Source organism: Coturnix japonica, chromosome Z (assembly GCF_054131305.1).
Source record: "Coturnix japonica strain WE chromosome Z, WE-NBRP24, whole genome shotgun sequence".
In the NCBI taxonomy this organism is placed as follows: domain Eukaryota; kingdom Metazoa; phylum Chordata; class Aves; order Galliformes; family Phasianidae; genus Coturnix; species Coturnix japonica.
Window position 1 is genome coordinate 2,490,503 of NC_140702.1, and position 15,683 is coordinate 2,506,185.

Below are 15,683 nucleotides of genomic sequence, written 5' to 3' on the forward strand. Positions count from 1 at the left end.
CATGTTCTATAGCCATTCCTACATGTTGAAAACACTGCACTGTGCTTAAGCTTCAGCATATGTTCCAGTAAGCACAGTTCCATTAATTCTAGGGGAGTGGGTGAATTAAGCATAGATCTAAAGGCTCCCTTTGCTCAGTGCAGAGATGGAAGGACTAATGGAGATCTGACTTGACATTTTCCCTTCTAGGATGGGAAGGAGCTCCATCAAAGTAAAAAAGTGGGCATTACTTCCCAGGGAAATAAGAGAAGTCTCATTATTCACAAGTGGTGAACTCTCATTTTCTCTCTCAGTCTGCAACCACGTTGGGTTGCTGTTTCAGTACTGGCTGTTTTTTGCAGGAACTCTGCTCCTGAGGTTAATCCAACTTCTATCCAGGCCCTTCAGAAGGAAAGGGAAATAGCAGCACAGAACTATGGTCTGATCTGACATAAATAAGTGCAGACGTGGAGAGTTAAAAGGGATTGTGTGTTGTTCAAGGGATTTTGAAGCAAAAATGTCCTCTAGGTAAGATTTGAGGCTGACATTCCCCATACATTGTGGGCACACAAGCTAAGGAGAGACTAGTGATGAGCATGCAGAGAAGCCAATGGTTCAGACAGGTTTGTAGTTTGGAAAATAAAGATGAGGTGATTGGTGGTAACCAATATGGCTTCATCAAGGTCAAGCCATGGCTGACAAACTTGGTGGCCTTTCATGATTGAGTAACAGCATTGGTGGATAATGGGAGAGCAACTGACATCATCTACTTGGACTTGTGCAGAGCATTTGATCCCGTCCTGCATGACATCCTGGTCACCAAAGTGGAGAAAAATGGTTTTGATGGATGGACCAGTTGCAGGATAGGGAACTGTCTGGATGGTCACACTCAGAGAGTTGCAGTCAATAGCTCAGTGTCCAGGTGGAGGGTGGTGTTGGGACCAGTGTTCTTTAACATTTTTGTAGGCAACGTGGACAGTGGAATCAAATGCAGCTTCAGCAAGTTTGCAGATGACACCATCTGCAAGCATTTGGAGGTAACCAGCTGCAGTGAAGTGAGCAATTTCAGTGCCTATTTCTGATGGTGGCAATGAGTTGAGAAGTCACACTTAATTGACGGTGCCTGTTTCCATTCTGACAAAGGCTGTAGTTGCAGCTGACTTCCCGAGGCTGCCATACGTGGTGGTGACGCAGCCTTGGGCTTCTGCGTTTGCATGACTCCCACCTTTCCTTTCTGTGTCTTGCAGGTCAGCTGGTGCTGGAAGCGGCCGGTATCTGAGCAGGAATGAAGGTGAGTGCAGGAGCAGCTGCTGAGGGGAGGAAGGAAGTCCATGCTAATGAGCTCTGAAGCATCTGCGGGTACAGTACCAGAATAGGCAGCAGTGATGCAGGGAGCTCCCCAGCAGGAAGCTGTCTGATCCAAATGCTTGCTGAGAGTTTGGAAGCCCAAACCCTTATGGTCTCTGTAAGGGTGGCTAATATAAAGACGTTAACCAAGATGGTGGTAAATAGTCAAAGGTTGTTAGCAAAGGAAAACTCACCAATGTCGATGTTTTGACCAGAAAGCTGAGGCAGTCTCAACTGGGGAGCAGTCACCAAGAGATGCTGCCTCAGTGGTGGTCAGCCCTTAAATGAGGTCTCAGAGGAGGTGGAGTCGAGATCCACCCCTTCTGTGAGCACAGCTCCATTACTCTCACCTGTGCTCCCGCAGCTGACCCAACACTTGCCTCAGCTGATTAATCAGAGGTTCAAGCTGTGATTTCCCATACAGTCTCTAAGCTGAAGGCAGCATCTCCTTGATCTGATGGTGGTGTGCCTGAGTGAGGGAGTGATCCAAGCTGGATGCAGAAGAGTCATCTTAATTTCTCTGCTATTTTACTTCAGATGACACCTATTGGGTGTTGGTTTCTTAAAATTTGGATCTAGGAGGTGGCCTCTTCCTTTGCTTCTGGTGAAAGCACAGTAGTGCAGCAGGAGTAGAAGACAAAGAGGTTTTCTTTGTGACAGCAACACCGATTATTTGATTCAAATGTGGAACAGTGATGAAGATGGTGAAGAACAGATACACCTCAAAGACATGCTTGATCACATAAGGAATGAGCATGTGATCCAAGACAGTCAGTGTGGCTTTAGCAGGGGAAGGCCATGCCTAACTAATCAGGTGGTCTTCTATGATGGAGTGATGGCATTTGTGGACAAAAGGAAGGAAACTGATGTCATTGACCTGGACTTGAGTGAGATCTTTGACATGGCCCTCCACCACATCCTTATCTCTAAACTGGAGGGATGTGGATTTGACAGGTGGACCACCTGGTGGATAAGGGATTGGTTGAAAGGCCACAGACAGAGGGTGGTGATTCATGGTTCTGTGTCCAGGTGAAGGCTGATAACAAGTGGTGTCATCCAGGAGTCTGTCTTGGGACCAGTGCTTTTTTACATGGTTATCAGTGACACCATCGATGCAATGGAGTGCACCCTCTGCTGTTTGCTGAGTGGTGCGGCTGATGCAGTGGAAGGAAGGGATGCCATTCAGAGGGAGCTCAACCGAGAGGTTGGCCTAGGTGAATCTAATGAGGTGGAACACAGCAAAGTGCAAGGTTTTGCACTTGGGCTGGAGGAATCCCAGGCATTTCTACAGCCTGGGAGGAGCAGTCCTTAAGAGAAGCCCCGCAGAGAAGGACCTGGGGGTCCTGGTGGATGAAAAACAGAACGTGAGCCATCAGCGTGCTCTTGCAGCTCAGAGAGCAAATGGTCCCCTGGGCTCCATCAGAAGAGGGGATGGCCAGCAGGGACAGGGAGGTGATTGATCTTCATGATCCTTGAGGTCCCTTCCAACCCGGGCCATTCTATGATTCTGTGATTACACTCGCTGTCAGAAATAACGGCAGCTGTACAGAAGCTGGATATATTTTGGGACAGTTCTTGTAACCAGCTGATTTTAAGACCTTGCCCAAGTCGTGAGTCTTAATTGCATGTCAGAAGAAAGCTGGGAAAGTGGTTATTGCTCATTCTTTCTCATTTGCTGATTCTTTCTTTAGTGTTCCTTTTCCAAAGGAGATTCTGGTGATGGAAGCAGTTGAAGAAAGAACCAAAGCAGCTCTTGCCAAGAGTGCTTGAAGTCCCTGTGGAGAGAAGCAAAGAACTTAGGCTTCCTCTGGGATGCTCCCCACCATGTCTCAGGAAGGAGACCAACTGCTGTTCCACTTTCTGCTCTGTGTGTGGAAAGGTACGTCTGTGTTTCTTCTGCTTGTTTTTTCTTTCTTTTTCTGGCTTTGAAGGAGAAGGGGTAGAGCAAGGGGAGACCCACTGGTCATTTGTCACCTCAAGAGCAGGATGGATTCTGCATTGACTGTGAAAAACCTGGGCTAGTAGCATGGGCATGTTTCAGGCTGGACTCTTCTTTTGCTGCTTGGTTTCCTTTTGGCTACAGGGAGACAGCTGTCTAAAGGTGTGTTTTCAAACCCACTCTCCAAAACCACGTTTCATTGTTGCAGGTGGTTCAGTGTGCTCTTGCAGTGCAGATGCTGTAGTTTGGTGTAGAATCTGAATGGTTTCTGTTCCTAGGGGAGGACTGGGAGGAGGTAGTGAGAAGAGAATTCAATGCCTGAGGTGTATCTTAGTGAGAAATGTTGGCATGAGGTGCTGAAAGTCTTGAGCTGTCAAAGGCCAGTGAGGCTCAGACTCCTTAACCTGCTGGAGCAGGGTGGAAGCAAGGAGTGGGCACTGCCGTCCCACAGGCTGCACTTGGTTCTGGTCTGCCAGGTCTGTGCTGGCCTGGATTTCTTCTGAGAAGTTTGTTGGAGCTGCTTGGAGTAGTGAAGGGTGGGGAAGAAGTGCTGCTCAAGAGCTAAGGCTCCGCTTGATCATTTTGGATGGATTTAACCATGGTATCTGAAGACATAGTTTCCATCAGAATGATCCCAGCATTGTGCAAGTGTCTCAGCTGAAGCCCCTGAGCAGATGTGTGAGAGCACCCTCCTACTCCAGCTGAGCCATAGGAAAGCTGACTATGCCCAGTAATTACAGCTTCTGCAGATTGAATGTGCTTCCAAGTGTTTTCCTTAGTGATCAATCATGTCCCAGCACTGTGATATTCCATCTCTGGCACAATCTGGAGCATCTCTGCAATCCTTGGTTGCCCATTCCCACCAGCATTTCTTCCTTTCTCTCTTTAGAATCAGTGTGGTGCAGTTCCCTGTGTTTGTGAGCAGCAGCCAGCAGGCTGCAAGAGATCCAATGGCAGATTTCAGCACACAGAGGGATGTGATGGGGACAGACTGTACTTACCGCCATGCAGAAGGGAGTTTTTACTGTCCTCTATCAAGAAGTATGAAAGAATAGAGTTTGAATGTTACTTGTGAGCAGGTGCTGTGCTGTAGGGGATGTCAGGTAACCATTAATTTGGGGGTGCAGGAAGGAGCAGTGAAAGTGATGTATTAGTTTGTGTTTTGACTGTTGGAGTGCAGTTCCATTTTTGGGAGCAAAACTATGGGCTAAGATGGAAAACAGAAGGGAGAAGGCTGATACCTGGATCGTGGGCTGAGCTTTGGTGACTGCAGCCATTTGCAGTCGAAGTTTTGCACAGTGGGGCTCAGAATGGGAGCTGATGATGAATGGGAGCTGCTCAAGGGACAGACTTCCACGTACAAGTTCCAGTGCCTCAATGACTTTCTTGTAGCGAGGAGCCCAAAACTGAACATAAGACTTGAGGCGCAGCCTCCCCAGTGTTGAGTCCAAAGGGATGATTACCTCTCTGCTCCTGCTGGCCACACTATTTCTGATACAGGCCAGGATGCCGTTGGCCTTCTTGGCCACCTGGGCACACTGTTGGCTCATGTTCAGCATCAACCAACAGCCCCAGGTCCATTTCCTCTGCACAGTCCTGCAGCCACTCAGCCCCAAGCCTATAGCGCTGCATTAGGTTATTGTGGCCAAAGTGCAGGACCTGGCACTTGGCCTGGGTGTACCACATCCCATTCACCTCAGCCCAGTGAGGTTGATCCAGCTTATCTAGTTCCCTCTGAAGGGGCCTCCCTTCCCTCAGGCAGGTTGACACCAGCTCCCAGAAAAAAGACAAAAAGAGAAGAAAGCAGAAATGAAGAAGGCTTCTCTGAGAGCTGCCCCTGCACCTGCAGAGGTGAGTCCTTGTTATGGACAGACACAGCTCTTGTTGTCAGGGCCTCCATCTGTCAGACATGAATGAGACTGTAAAATCCTGAGGGAAGTGGCGTCCTGTTTCTGCACTTGCTTTGTTTCTTTGCAGTGTTTGAAGTGTTACACAAAATGAAGGATAAATCTCTAAAGCAGGTGGTCGGGATGCTGGCATGATGATGTTACTTATGTAATTAGTGCTATTATTTTGTAGTATGTTAATAGTTTGCTAATAAACAAAAAACAAGGGGGGGTTGGAGGGGTCGGTAACAGAGGAAGGGGTTCTGGTAACAGAGGATGCTGAGAAGGCGGAAATACTGTATGCTTTCTTTGCTTCTGTCTTTAGTGAAAAGGCATTCCCTGAGGAATCCCAGAACCTGGAGGTTAATGAGAGAGTCTGGGGAATGGGAGATTTCCCTTTAGTCAGGGAAGAGGTGGTCCGTGAGTGCCTAGGAAACATTAATGTCCATAAATCCATGGGACCTGATGGGGTGCATCCACGGGTGCTGAGAGAGCTGGTGGAGGTCATTGCTGAGCCGCTCTCTGTAGTCATTCAGAGGCCTTGGAAACTGGGGAGGTGTCTGAAGACTGGAGGACGGCCAGTGTCACTCCGGTCTTTAAAAAATGGCAAGAAGGAGGACCCAGGTAACTATAGGCCAGTCAGCCTCACCTTTATCCCAGGGAAGGTGATGGAACAGCTTGTGCTGGATGCCATCTCCAGAGAACTGGGAGTAAAGCAGGTTATCAGGAGTACTCAGCATGGGTTCACCAAGGGGAGGTCGTGCTTGACCAACCTGGTGGCCTTTTATGAAGATGTCACTGGCTGGGTGGATAGGGGGAGAGTGGCAGAAGTAGTCTACCTTGATTTCAGAAAGGCTTTTGATATTGTCCCCCATGACATCCTTATAACAAAGCTGAGGAAGCATGGAATAGATGAGTGTACAGTGAATTGGGTCAAGAACTGTCTGACTGGCAGAGTGCAGAGGGTTGTCGTTGGCGGTGCTGAGAGGGGATTTGATCCAGGTTTATAAATACCTGAGGTGTGGGGGCCATAGTGGCACGGCTGGTCTCTTTTCAGTAGTGTGTGGGGACAGGACTAGGGGTAATGGGGTGAAACTTGTGCATAGGAAGTTCCACATGAATGTGCACTATAACTTCTTTATGGTGAGGGTGACGGAGCACTGGAACAGGCTGCCCAGGGAGGTGGTGGAGTCTCCTTCTCTGGAGATATTCAAGACCCGCCTGAACACCTACCTGTGCAACGTGGTGTAGGGAGCCTGCATTGGCACGGGGGTTGGACTCGATGATCTCTAGAGGTCCCTTCCAACCCCTACAATTCTGTGATTCTGTTGGATTGTGGGAATTCAAGAAAGAATATTCTGAGCAAAAGCTGTGGAGTGAGATAAATGGCATGAGAAAGCAAAGCTGATAACCAAGGAGGGCTCCAGAAGAGAAAACGAAGTCCAATAGGGCATATTTAGAGACAGGTGAAGAACCCTTGAGTGCACTGAGGAGTACTAGGGTGCTCTGGAATGTCTCTTGGGCTCCCTACAGCACACATACTTGCTCTGGGGCATGTCTGGATGTCTGTAGAGCTAATTGCGGGGCCCTGAGAGACCTCTGGGGCACATTAGGTGGCACTGGCTTCCATGTAAGTGTTCCCAGGTTCCCAGAAGTCAACAGGGAAGCCTTTGGAGACCCCTTGGGAAGACTCAGTGGGGCCCTAGAGTGATGTAGCAGCTTGTGTTGGTTGCATCTGCTTGGCAGGGAAGCGATTTCCCTGGTGGGAGCTGACTGAATGGGAGGTGATTTCCATGGTTTAATTAATTACCTGGATTATAATTAAATAACACTGTTCAGCGTTCAATCAAGATTATATTTTTCCAAAGTACTTCAGTCGTGCATCTGTAGCAGCTTTGCTAAAATATATCAAGTTTATTCAAAATTCCAGTGATGCTCCTAAAGCACTTGAAGTGCATTTGAGGGGGGGAGTGACAAAACAGCTCTGAGAGAATCATCATCAAATCAGAACATGGGAACGGTAACTAATAGCAGAGATTCTGAAAAGAATATTTAAATTTTCAAATTACATTTTTCTGAAGTTGTATTTCACCAAGTTTCATCAATGTGCACACTGAAAAGCTGACTTGCTATGTTTCTTTTTATAAAAAATCATGTGTTACAATTGAGAAAAGAAGGTATAGCATGGAACATTCTCCAAGTAAAGTGCAAAAAACATTTCTTCACAGTTCCAATTAATGTCTTATGTTTTGTTCAGACTCACTAAATGATGTATTTCAGGGTACATCACATGGGAATATAAGAAGACTATTCAGAGCAGGAGCTGCAGAGCAAGATGAACGGCATGAGAAGGTAAGGCCGGGAACCAAGGACACAGCTTTTGTGTCACTCAGCCACCTGTGGCAGCAGGTCAGGATTTCAGCAGGGATTTCTGCAGACGTTCCTTGAACACCCCCAGGGTGGGTGACTCCACCACCTCCCTGGGCAGTCCATTCCAGTGCCTGGCCACCCTTTATGAAGTAATATTTCCTAATGTCCAGCCTGAACCTCTCCTGCCGCAGCTTGAAACCATTCCCTCTAGTTCTATCAATAATGACACGAGAGAAGAGGCCGACCTCCAGCTCAATGCAACCTCCCTTCAGGAAGTTATAGAGAGCAATGAGGTCTCCCCTGAGCCACCTCTTCTCCAGGCTGGACATTCCCATCTCCTGCAGCCTCTCCTCATATGGCCTCATTGTGCTCCAGACCCCTCACCAGCTTTGTTGTCCTTCTTTGAACACGTTCCAATGCCTCAGTGTCTTTTTTGCAGTGAGGGGCCACAAACTGGAAACAGAATTCGAGTTGTGGCCTCACCAGTGCTGGGTACAGGGGGACAGTCACCTCTCTGCTCCTGCTGGCGTCACTGTTTCTGATGCAAAATGTAGGTAAGTGTCACATGTGTGACATCCTTTTTGATAGAGTTCTGTGACTGGAGTTCAATGGATTTGAGAGCTGACTTGAAGCCTGTGGGCATCACCCAGGAGTTGGGGTGAGAGGATGAGGCGTAGGAACAGGAACCTCTTTGGTCGTTATTAACTCCCAACTTTTTGGTCAGGAATCTCTGTGTGTTTCTTTATCATGTAAAGAACAGAGTCATTGTGCAGCTTATGAATGAATTGATTCACGCCTGCTGATTGGTGCTGTTCTCTACAGGGAGCTGCAATGGAAATGGGCACTTGTGGTCCACTGTCCAGCCCCCTCCCGTGTTGGATTTTCTGGGCTTTGAGACACGTCTTCCAGATGCACTTTGTGTTATTTCTGATGTGTTGACCTGTTGAGCTCCAGCCCCAAATGAGGATTCAAGTACTACCACCGCAGTCCATTGGGACTGTAGTATTTCTTGCTAAACAGAATTCGTGTGCACCCTTGTCTTTCGTCTGCACAAAGGATCTTGTAATCATCTCTGTCTGTGTTTCTTTTAGACCCAGAGATGGAGCAGAGTGGAACACAGACTTGGGTGGATCTTCATTCAGGAGCAGGGACACGTCATGCTCATCTGAGGTGTCTGGCTGACAACAAGAGCAGAGAGGTAAGTTTCATAGGGTCGCGTGCACATTTTATTTTATTTTTAATTCATGATGCATAGAGGCGTTCCCCAGACAAAGTGAGCATTTCTCAACTGGACTTTCTAGAAATGAGCTAGGCAGTGAAAATGGGTTTGAAGCATTCCTAAGAGCCCCGCAAGAGAATGCTGAGGGTTAATCTGGCACCCTCCTTTGGAAACGTCCGTTGTCTGTCAGCTCTTCAGCTGTGCCCTAACACCTCCCATTGCGCTGCCACACCAGGATAGAATTCCAAGCCCACACTGAGTCCTGGAATGTTGTGGTGCCGTGTTGGAATCAGATGTGACCACGTGGTCTTGGCTGCCCGCCTTGTGGGGGGTCATGGTGGACCAGGCTGTTGGCCGTTGGTGATGTCATAAGCGGCCGGAATGAGGGGAGGAGCGGTGCGTTCTGTGTTCCTTTGTGGGTGAGCTAGTGGTCGGAGTGGTTGGTTGTCTTGTGTTCTTGTGCCTTTTGTGCCGTTAGTTAGTTAGTGTTGTTAGTTAGTTAGTATTGTTAGTTAGTTAGTGTTGTTAGTTAGTTAGTATTGTTAGTTAGTTAGTGTTGTTAGTTAGTGTTGTTAGTTAGTGTCGTTAGTTAGTTAGAGTCGTTAGTTAGTGCCGTTAGTTAGTTAGTTAGTTAGTTAGTTAGTTAGTTAGTTAGTTAGTGACTTTATTGCCTTTTTCTTCACACCGTCGTGTGCAGCAGCTTGTAGGTAAGCTGAGCTGGTGTGGGATGGATGGGTGGGCAGTGAGGTGTTGAGAACTGCTGGCTGTCGGAGCTCACAGCACCGTATTGCTTACTCTTGACCATCAGACGTAATTTTCCCCTGGTACACACGTTCCAAAGGGGGTATCAGTAAAGTTGGCACCTGTCCCGTGCTTCTTCCATTGTCTTTGCTCAGTAGTGGAAGCGTTGTAAAGTTGCTGGGCGGACAGGCATCACGTAGCCTGAGACTCAGCATGTCTTGCAGCAAGTGGGTGGGAAGGTTGTGCTGTGTGTGTTATTCCATGGCTGTCTTAGCCCTGCTCACTGACCTGCTCTTTCTCTCTCCTCTCCTCACCCTCCGCCCACTGCCTCGGTGCAGCTTTAGCTCTCATTCCATCCGAGCAAAGCGACAAGGAACTGCTGCAGATAGCTTGAGGTGATCTCACTGCCAGGTACGTGCCATGATTTGTCCCCCCACATGGTTTTGCCGCAGGGTATGCGCGGGTAGCTCTGAAGAAGTCTGTCCATACTGTGCTGTGTGAATAGAGAAAACAGAAGTGTGTTTCTGCTCTGTTCCAGAGTCTTCACACTTGCTGTGATGGGCGTCGCGTGCAGTGGGATCAGCCGTGAGCCTGAGGTGGCGGCGACGGAGGTACAGTATGAAGCTCTGTCTGGTCTTTGTTCCCTGTGTTGAGCCATTAGAAGGAGCTGCAGATGTACTCTCCTGCAGGAAAGAATGGGCCAAAAAGGGCCTGGCCAGCTGTCTGCGCCAGTGCCATTGCTGATTAGTCTGGGTAGAGAGAGATGCATCTTTGCATGGCCTGGCAATGCACGCCAAAAAGGGAAATAACTGTGATGAGACGTGCAGCTCCTTCTGAAGTGCTCCTGATAAGGACGGAGCGCATTTGCTGCAGCTTTCTCTGCAGATGTGCTCCTCACCTTGAAATCCTCCTGGTTTGTCCTCAGCTCCTGACCACGGTCTGTGCTTTGTTTTGCAGGCTGATAACATGCGGAAGCCGCAGCTGGTACGTGCTATGTCATCTTTAAACGTACCAGCGATTGCGGCGGCCCATGTTATTAGGAGCCACGTCGCCCAGGGGCCAGATGAGCTCTCCCTTGAGGTAAGCAGTTCCAGGCGTTCCTTGTTGTCATACATGGGAGAGTAGTGTAGGGTGTGAACGCCTCAGGAATAGTCTCAGACACCTTCAGAATATCTCCCTTGCTGTCAAGCTTGAGGATATTCTGCAGCACAGAATTAGGCAGTTATTTGAGCTGTGATTTCCTGCCAGCTGTGCTGAAGCTGGGATTGATGTTTCAATCTCTTGCAGGTTGGAGACATGGTGAGCATTATTGCAATGCCACCAAAGGAGCTGAGCCCCTGGTGGAGAGGCAAGCGTGGCTTTGAGGTAGGCACATGTTTGTGACTAGAGAGCACAACTTGAGTAGAGTCGGGAATCTCAGGTTGGAGCTGCTCTGCCTGCACAGGATGGCTGCTGGATGCAAACAGTTGCCCTGTGTTGGTGTCAGAGGACCTTCCCTTTGGCTCTGGGCTTGCGCTAATGCCCACCTGTCTTTTTGATTTTATTACAGGTTGGGCTTTTCCCTGGTGAGTGCGTGGAACTCATCAGTGGAAAAGTTCCCGATTCCCTAATCAACTCATTGCCAGAGCCAGGTACGTATGTTACATTTGATAAGTGGGTTAGTAAAATGGGATCAAAATGTGGGTTTCAGGGGATTTGTTAATACCCAAGTACAGCAATCTCAGCAAGAGGACTGCATTAAGCTCCTTGGGCACCTCCAGGGATAGGGAAAATATGTTCTTGCGCGTCCTTGTTGGGAATGCTCTTCCCGATGTTACATGCTTTGTCGAGTGCATTATGTTTGGCCTCGTCCAACCGAGCCAAGCCTGAAATTGAAATGAACTGGTTTCTTTGATTTGTTGTGCAGTGCCAAGGAGACGGGGCAAGTTCCTCCCCTTCCTTCGCTCCCTGGTGAAGGCCCGTCCCAGGAGAGCGACGGAGCCGGAGCCGAAGAAGGAAGGGGTGTTTGGCTGTGACCTGGGGGAGCACCTTCTGCGCTCTGGCCGTGATGGTAAGGAACAGCCCATTCCTGAGATCTTGCTCCATTGGGCAAGTTGAGCTAACCGCTGGCTCTTGTTCTGTAGTCCCCCAGGTCCTGCAGAGCTGTGCTCAGTTCATAGAGCATCATGGCGTGGTGCGGGGGATATACCGCCTCTCTGGCGTCATGTCTAAGATCCAGCAACTACGGTAAGAGTGCTGCGACTGACACAACTGTCAGTAGGGGCACGTGCCATGCTGCGGGCGTTCAGAGGAACCCCTTCCTTTTCTTGACCGTATTTTCTGTGGCTTTGGACTTGTTTTCGTCTTTCTCAAAGCCCTCTACCCAATTCTGTGTCTTTCTCTGCAGCCATGAATTCGATACGGAGCAGGTGCCAGAGCTCAGCGTCCAAGACATTCACAGCGTGAGCTCCCTGTGTAAGATGTATTTCAGGGAGCTCCCAAACCCGCTGCTGACTGACCAGCTGTATGACAAGTTCTTGGTAAGCACAGGGCAATGTCTTGGAAATGATACATACCTGTTCCCTGGGAATCCTGGCCAGTGGTTGCAGCAGTGCCCCAGCTCTGAGGTCTTCTTTCTGTTAGCCCCATAAGGCATGTCTTTGCCACATCCTGCCTCTCACTGATGGCACTTGTGGTGGTGCCGAGAGGTGCTTATTTAAGCTATTCACAATGGTTGTGAGAATTCCCTTTCCTTTGCTGTTCCCCAGCTATTGGTAGAATGGGGTTAATAGCAAAGTGGACTTGGAGAGGAATGCCTGCTGCGAGGAGCTACACTGAGCAATCAGGCAGTAAAGCCCCCAGAGCTTGCACTACTTGGCCTTGATGGCACAGGCTGCGTGCTGCTGTGTTCCCCTGATGCCTCTTGGAAGGCATCGAGTCTGCCTCGGTGCTGACCACCAGCGCGCTGTCCCCATAATTCCCAAACCTGTGGCAGCTCTCCAGCCTGACTGGTGTCTGAATCCCTTCCTGCCTTTTTCCAGGACGCTGCCGGTGCTGCAGAGGAGGAGCGCGTGCAGAGAATGAAAGATGCCATCCAGCAGCTGCCCGCTCCTCACTACAGGTCAGTGCTGCCCTCGGTCTGCTGAGCTCAGCCCTGCTGCCTTTCAGAGGGCGATGATGCGATTCCAGGTGTTGTCTCACACCTGCAACATCATGCCTGTGCACGCTGCAGCGGCTGAAGGCTGCATTGGGTCAATTGATTGGGTCAGTTCCTTGGCACGGGGGCACGGTTGGTGCAGCCGATGGCTGCGGCTGTGCTTTGTGGGGCTTGGTGCTGCAGCGTGGTGGCACGGGGAACGTTTTATCTACTTCATATTCAGGGTGGTAGCAATGACAACAACCAGCATGAAGTGATGTTTGTTTTGTGCACTGCAACACGGCTTGCTTTTTGGTGCTGAACATGTGCCTCTCTTGTTTTCCAGGACGCTGCAGTACTTGATGACACACCTGGAATCTCTGGCCAGGAACTGCTCCGTGACCAACATGGATGCTAAGAACTTAGCAATTGTGTGGGCTCCAAACCTCTTAAGGTAAACTTCTTTCTCCATTTCAACATGATGCTTAGTTCTGCTCTCCCCCAACCCCAGGGGACAGGTTCTACTCACTTGTTTATCTGGGATCAGCCAGGAGAATTTCGTCAGTGGCATTGCTGATTGCCCACTGTGGAAGTCTCCGGAGCTCAACTTGACAGTTTTTCTCTGCAAAAGCTCAGACATGGGGAAATGACTTTGGGGAAATGACTTATATGATCTGCCTTTTCTTCAGATCCCAGCAGAGCCCGTCTGCCTGCGCCAGTGAAGCTGCCTGTAAGGAGCTGCAGACACAGTCGACTGTAGTCGAGTTCATCATCAGCCACGCAGATGTCCTCTTCTGCTCCACACCAGCTGTGGGAGAGGGTGAGTGTCTTCCCGCATTAGCTTAATCTGACACTTTGATGTAATCCAGGCCTTCTCCAAGACCTTTGCAAATGCTTTTGCTGTCGAGGAGACAGCAGACTTCTGGGGTTAGATTAGAATATGGCGCCCCATTTCTGGATCCTGAGAGTGTCCAAACCCAAACCTTACATGGAGAAAACTGTCACTGCTGTTAAGATGTTTTGTAAGGAGGTGAAGCTTGATTGAAATGTGGCAACAAAGATTTCTGAGATTCCTGCCCCCTAGTGTTTCTAGGCATTTTTGTTTGCCTGTTATGATACAGAGAGCTGCTCTTAATTATGACTGTGTCCTCTGCCACATGCATACCTGTGAGCACAGAGTTATTTTGATCTCCTCTTCTTTGAGTCGCTTGGATATGCAAGTCTGAGAGAAATGCAGAACTGGGATGGCAGTGCTGTTGCTTTCGGATCCTCAATCTTACCTGTGGTTTTCTCTTGCAGGGCACAGTTCTCTGGATCGACCCAAGTCTGTGTGGGTGTCTCCTCCACCCACAAAGCTGCTCACACTGCAGGAGGCACAGGCTCAGAGAAGCAGCCAGAGCAGCTCTCCTGCAGTGACACAGAGCAGCAACGTCGAGGTGGAGGAGGACCCCACAGCTGCTCAAGGGAGATTCCACACCATCATTGATTTTCCATCTGAAAGGTAAAAAGGACTTCCCTTTCCAGCCCCTGTTTTGATTGGTTGGGTGGGTCTTATTGGTTTATTTTTAGTCCATTATAAGTGAGCCTGCCAGCTCCTGTCCTGTCTGGCTGTGGAGACTTTGCTCATGTGCTCCGCATCTTGCTCGACATGGTTGAGAGGAATTTAGCTAGCAGGACGTCAGGACTGAACAGATTTCAGCAGAAAGCAGGCAGTGCCAGGAGGAGGGAACTATAGGGGCAACAAACGGGCAACAATTGGCAAGGGCTCGGAGCAGCTCTTTCTTCAACCTGCACAACAACTGACAGCATGCTCTGTTTTCTCACCAGACCGAGGGTTCCCAGCAAGACAAAGGAGTCACCAGCTGGCAGTTGGTGTTCATGCTTTTGCCTGCGCAGACCATCCACTGTGGCTGAACACCAACTGCAGAGCAGTGCCAGGGAGCCCTCCGAAGCCGAAGTCGTGGTCCTGGCAGGTAAGGGTGCAAATCCAACTTTCAAAACACTGCTTGTCAGCAACACAGGTAGAATTCATGCTTTCAGTGGGCTTGTACCTTTTTCTGGCGTTCAAGCCCATGCCTGACATCTTCAGTTGACCCCTGTCTTTCCCAAATGAGTCTCTTGTCAACACAAGAGCTGGACCTGCATGAGTATCACTTTCAAGACAGTGACACTGTTGCCAGAAGCCTATTTGCTTCTGCCCACCACCACTACATAGCCAAATGTCAAGAACCTGTTTCATGATTCATCTTGTGAACGTTCGACACTAACCGTGTGCATCTACTCCTTCCTAGGTGACTCCAGCCCTTGTGTAACCCCAAGACACAGCGCATATGATGATGCAGCATCCTGTGCTTCCATCAATATAGAGCTCATGGGAAGCACAGGATGCTGCAGTTCAAAGGACAACATTGCATGTGAGTGCAGCAATAGAGAGAAGAATGTCCTCCACGTTCAAGCCATAATTAATGCAATCCCTGATGAAGCTCCTGACCTGAGCCTGCCAGACACTACAGGCACTAGCCTAAATTGTAACCCAGTGGCCTTCGAGGACAGACTAGCACAAGCACAGCCCGAATGCCCTGACAGCAGCAATACCATGCAGGCTCAGGTCAGCATCACCGACGAGAAGCCGAGCATCTCGGAGGAGGGCGTAGAATCAGGCCACCAGTCCCAGGCTCCTGGTAACAGCACGGGCTCTGAGCAGCTCTCATGAGACATAAGAGGATGAGTCCCACTGTTCCAGCAGACCTCACACGCCCTCCTTTGTCCCATTGAATAAAGGCACACTCGTGCTCAATCAACACTTTGGCTGCATTCCGAGTCTTCATTCACAGAGATTGGGATGAGTGCAAGAAACATCAAGGCAGCTCAGCTTACAACGCTCTGGCTGTGGGGTGTGTGTGGCCGAGCTCTGGGTGTGTTCCCAATTTCCCTGACAGCACCTGTGAGCTGTCCCTGCAGATCATCTCCAGCCCTGCCATCATCGCGCTGCGGCAGGAGGAGCTCACCCTGACCAACATCAGGCAGTGCTGCCTGCCTCTCTCACTCTCTAGACCAAGTGTAACTACACTGTCGTGGAGACAAATG

The 15,683-nt window shown here is 49.4% G+C and overlaps 1 protein-coding gene across 3 annotated transcripts; it reads left to right on the forward strand.

The window, feature by feature from the left end:
- The first annotated feature begins 3,024 nt into the window (after positions 1–3,024).
- On the forward strand, positions 3,025–15,399 carry LOC146753445 (rho GTPase-activating protein 32-like). 3 transcript variants are annotated; one of them, XM_085530531.1, is made up of 16 exons: positions 3,025–7,503; positions 8,613–8,719; positions 9,820–9,892; positions 10,020–10,092; positions 10,439–10,561; positions 10,769–10,846; positions 11,031–11,112; positions 11,388–11,531; positions 11,605–11,707; positions 11,868–12,000; positions 12,502–12,581; positions 12,943–13,050; positions 13,286–13,416; positions 13,896–14,097; positions 14,424–14,569; positions 14,888–15,399. In XM_085530531.1, the coding sequence occupies exons 4-16, from the start codon at positions 10,039–10,041 to the stop codon at positions 15,307–15,309; spliced, it is 1,806 nt and encodes a 601-aa protein (XP_085386657.1). In that variant the 5' UTR covers positions 3,025–7,503; positions 8,613–8,719; positions 9,820–9,892; positions 10,020–10,038; the 3' UTR covers positions 15,310–15,399. The 3 variants fall into 3 exon arrangements, with proteins under 3 accessions (XP_085386657.1, XP_085386658.1, XP_085386656.1); XM_085530532.1 differs by lacking the exon at positions 3,025–7,503 and adding an exon at positions 7,616–8,075; XM_085530530.1 differs by lacking the exon at positions 3,025–7,503 and having other exon boundaries at positions 8,092–8,719.
- Positions 15,400–15,683: the final 284 nt, after the last annotated feature.

Coding starts and splice junctions, on each gene's coding strand:
- LOC146753445 (XM_085530531.1), top strand. CDS start 10,039: ATGGGCGTCGCGTGCAGTGGGATCAGCCGTGAGCCTGAGGTGGCGGCG. Junction 12,001..12,501: donor AGCTGTATGACAAGTTCTTG/GTAAGCACAGGG, acceptor GCCTTTTTCCAG/GACGCTGCCGGTGCTGCAGA. Junction 12,582..12,942: donor CTGCCCGCTCCTCACTACAG/GTCAGTGCTGCC, acceptor CTTGTTTTCCAG/GACGCTGCAGTACTTGATGA.